This window comes from Austrofundulus limnaeus, unplaced genomic scaffold (assembly GCF_001266775.1).
Source record: "Austrofundulus limnaeus strain Quisiro unplaced genomic scaffold, Austrofundulus_limnaeus-1.0 Scaffold28, whole genome shotgun sequence".
Taxonomy (NCBI): domain Eukaryota; kingdom Metazoa; phylum Chordata; class Actinopteri; order Cyprinodontiformes; family Rivulidae; genus Austrofundulus; species Austrofundulus limnaeus.
This window is the reverse complement of record NW_013952430.1, coordinates 677,115-679,653: the sequence shown is the minus strand read 5'-3', so window position 1 is coordinate 679,653 and position 2,539 is coordinate 677,115. Positions and strand designations below refer to the sequence as shown.

General features: G+C 48.2%; 1 protein-coding gene across 1 annotated transcript in view; it reads right to left on the bottom strand.

The window, feature by feature from the left end:
• b3gat2 (beta-1,3-glucuronyltransferase 2 (glucuronosyltransferase S)) overlaps nt 1–2,494 on the bottom strand; it is a 53,061-nt gene extending 50,567 nt beyond the window's left edge. The window contains exon 1 of the mRNA XM_014005033.1: nt 1,524–2,494. Coding sequence (XP_013860487.1) covers nt 1,524–2,069 — 546 coding nt within the window. The 5' untranslated portion in view covers nt 2,070–2,494. The remainder of the gene's footprint in view (nt 1–1,523) is intronic.
• Between the last annotated feature and the right edge of the window lie 45 nt (nt 2,495–2,539).

Sequence of the window (2,539 nt, the reverse complement as noted above, 5' to 3'; positions counted from 1 at the left end):
GATGGATGGATGGATGGATGGATAATTGATGTAATTGATTTAATGGCACAATAATTTATTTGTCAAACTTCTTTTTGACCCTATAATTTATTTTAATACGCCAGTTATATATTTATACATTTATTTCCAATAATGATAGGTTTGGTCCTCCATACTGGAGGCAGGTGTTTCTGAAAGGTTGTACTCGGGAACAATCAGACTCATTCTGCAGGATTGTTTGTATCCATGAAAGGATTATTGTGTTGCAGCTGACGCACAGTTAGGACCCCCCCCCCCTTCATTAAATCTGCTCTGAATGCTCAACAACACTCCACAACAGGAAGTTGGAACACCCCGCTGGCTGCAGAGTTCTTCTATAGACAATGTGTTTCTACATTTTGGTTAAAGAGAATAAAATTCCTTAAAGGTCACTGAAATAAACTGAAACTGACAATATCACAAAAAAGGGTTATTTCGATTTTTTTTTTACCAGAACTATTTAAAAAAACATAATAAAGAATATTGCCTTGACAAAACAATGGTACCCCAAACTTAATATGTTGTTGCACAACTTTATGAGGCAAACCCTCAAGCTCTTCTGTTCTGCAGCAGCCTCCACAGTGAGCAAACTTACAATATTTGACAACAGTTTTAAGCTGGATGGCCTTCTTGACACAACCTGGGCTCAAACCTTTCGCTGTGGGTTTAGCTGCAACACTAACCACTGTTCTACCACAACCTCCTGTAACAACGTATAACCATAGGAAATTGTAATTTAAAAAATATAACAGAAAGGTAACAGCTTTGTTCAAGTAATCTGAGTTCAACTAAAATAAAATTTGACCTTGAATGAAAAAATAACTATTATTAATGAGTGAAAGTGAAATTTTGACATAACCAATATTTTTGTCAGAGGTGATCCTGTTAGATAATCTACAACAGGCCTGAGTCCACCTTCATTTAAAATAAAACTAAATTAAATATATGTGATGACAATAGTACCAGATGTTTGGCCCCTGAGCACTTTTACTAGCTCCCTGAGGAATTTAGTTGACCAGTTGATCCAATTTGCAGTACTTCAACCAGCCTGCAGGGGCACTAGTCCCATCTTGGCTTCAACCTCTGGGTTATGTCTTTGTGTTTAGGTATAAATGTTGGTAGTTGAAACATGAAACATATTAAAGCTAGCACAAGTTGTCAATGAAAAATGCAATCTGTATACAACGCTGTGCGACCCCACAACTCTAAAATCTGTTGTGATATTAACTGAACGGTTTGAAGTTCATAATCAACTTCAAGTATAAGCCTATATTGGTTGTGCAAATAGATAAAATATAATAAAATAATGTATAACAGATAGGCTATGCATAAATAAACTTCATACTGGTGTTAACGGGACAGATATGATTTCAGTTTTAGTTTTTATTTGAATAAACCAGCAGAACTCTGCTGTCAATCATCTGTTCAGGTGTTGTTGTTGCTCTCAACTAGCCTACCATCCCCTGCCCACGTGCCTTCATTTAACCCCAGATAAGTGACGTCACCTCGTCGAACAGCTCCAGGCTGTACGTGTTGTCGTCATCGGCGAAGAACACCACTCCCGCGTCCCGCCTGCTGCGGTGCTGTCGGAGCCACGCGAGCGCCGCGTTCCGCTGCTCGGTGGCGCGCGGCATCCCGGTCCGTTTGAACCTGCGCGGGGTGAGCACGTGCAGGTGCGTGTACGGCACCCCGCAGCGCGCCAGGAACCGCGCCACCAGCTCCGTGCGCCCCGCCGAGTCCTCCACGACGATCCAGTGGAACCGGGGCACCTGGCGGAACGCGTGGGCCAGCCGGGTCAGCTCGGCCTTCTGGACCGGTCGGGTGTAGGTCGGGGTGATGGCGTAGACGATCGGCAGCGCCGACTGGTTCTGCTGGGTGCCGGCTGAGACCCCCGAGGCGGAGGAGGCGGAGCGCGCGGTCCGCAGAGCCCTGCCGGTCCTCCAGGACGCCGGAGTCCGGATGGTTCTTTTGCTGTCGATGTCAATCATGATGATGACGATGAGGACCCAGGGCAGCAGGATGAAGAACCGGCTGAAGAACACGGACTTCATGGTGAAGTTACAGCGAACCCATCGGAGAGAGAGACTGAGCCGGACTCCAGAACCTTGAAATCCACTGTCTGAGCCCGGAAACCCAACAGAAAACAGAGAACCGGGTCCGAATCAAACTCTCATCAGCATCCTCTTCCTTCCCCCCACCTCCCCGTCCCGGTGGAACTCTCCTCCTCTTCCTCCTCTGTCTGATGGGACTCCCGCACCTCCCCGGGGTCGTCTTTTCCTCCGCCGGTTCTCTCTCTCTGACCCCCCCAGCCCCTCCCGCTACATTTCCCTGCTCATCCGCCGCTCGGTGCGCGCTTTTCCCGCGGCGGAGACCAGGACGTGTCGGTGGGTCCTCCGCTGCATGGATGGACCGGAGCTGAGCGCCGCCGAGCCGAGGAGCATCACAGGGAGGACGGAGAGCTGCTCTGAGTCTGAGGAGGAGAATCAGGCAGGAGGGGCGGAGCAGGTGCAGAGGGGTGGGG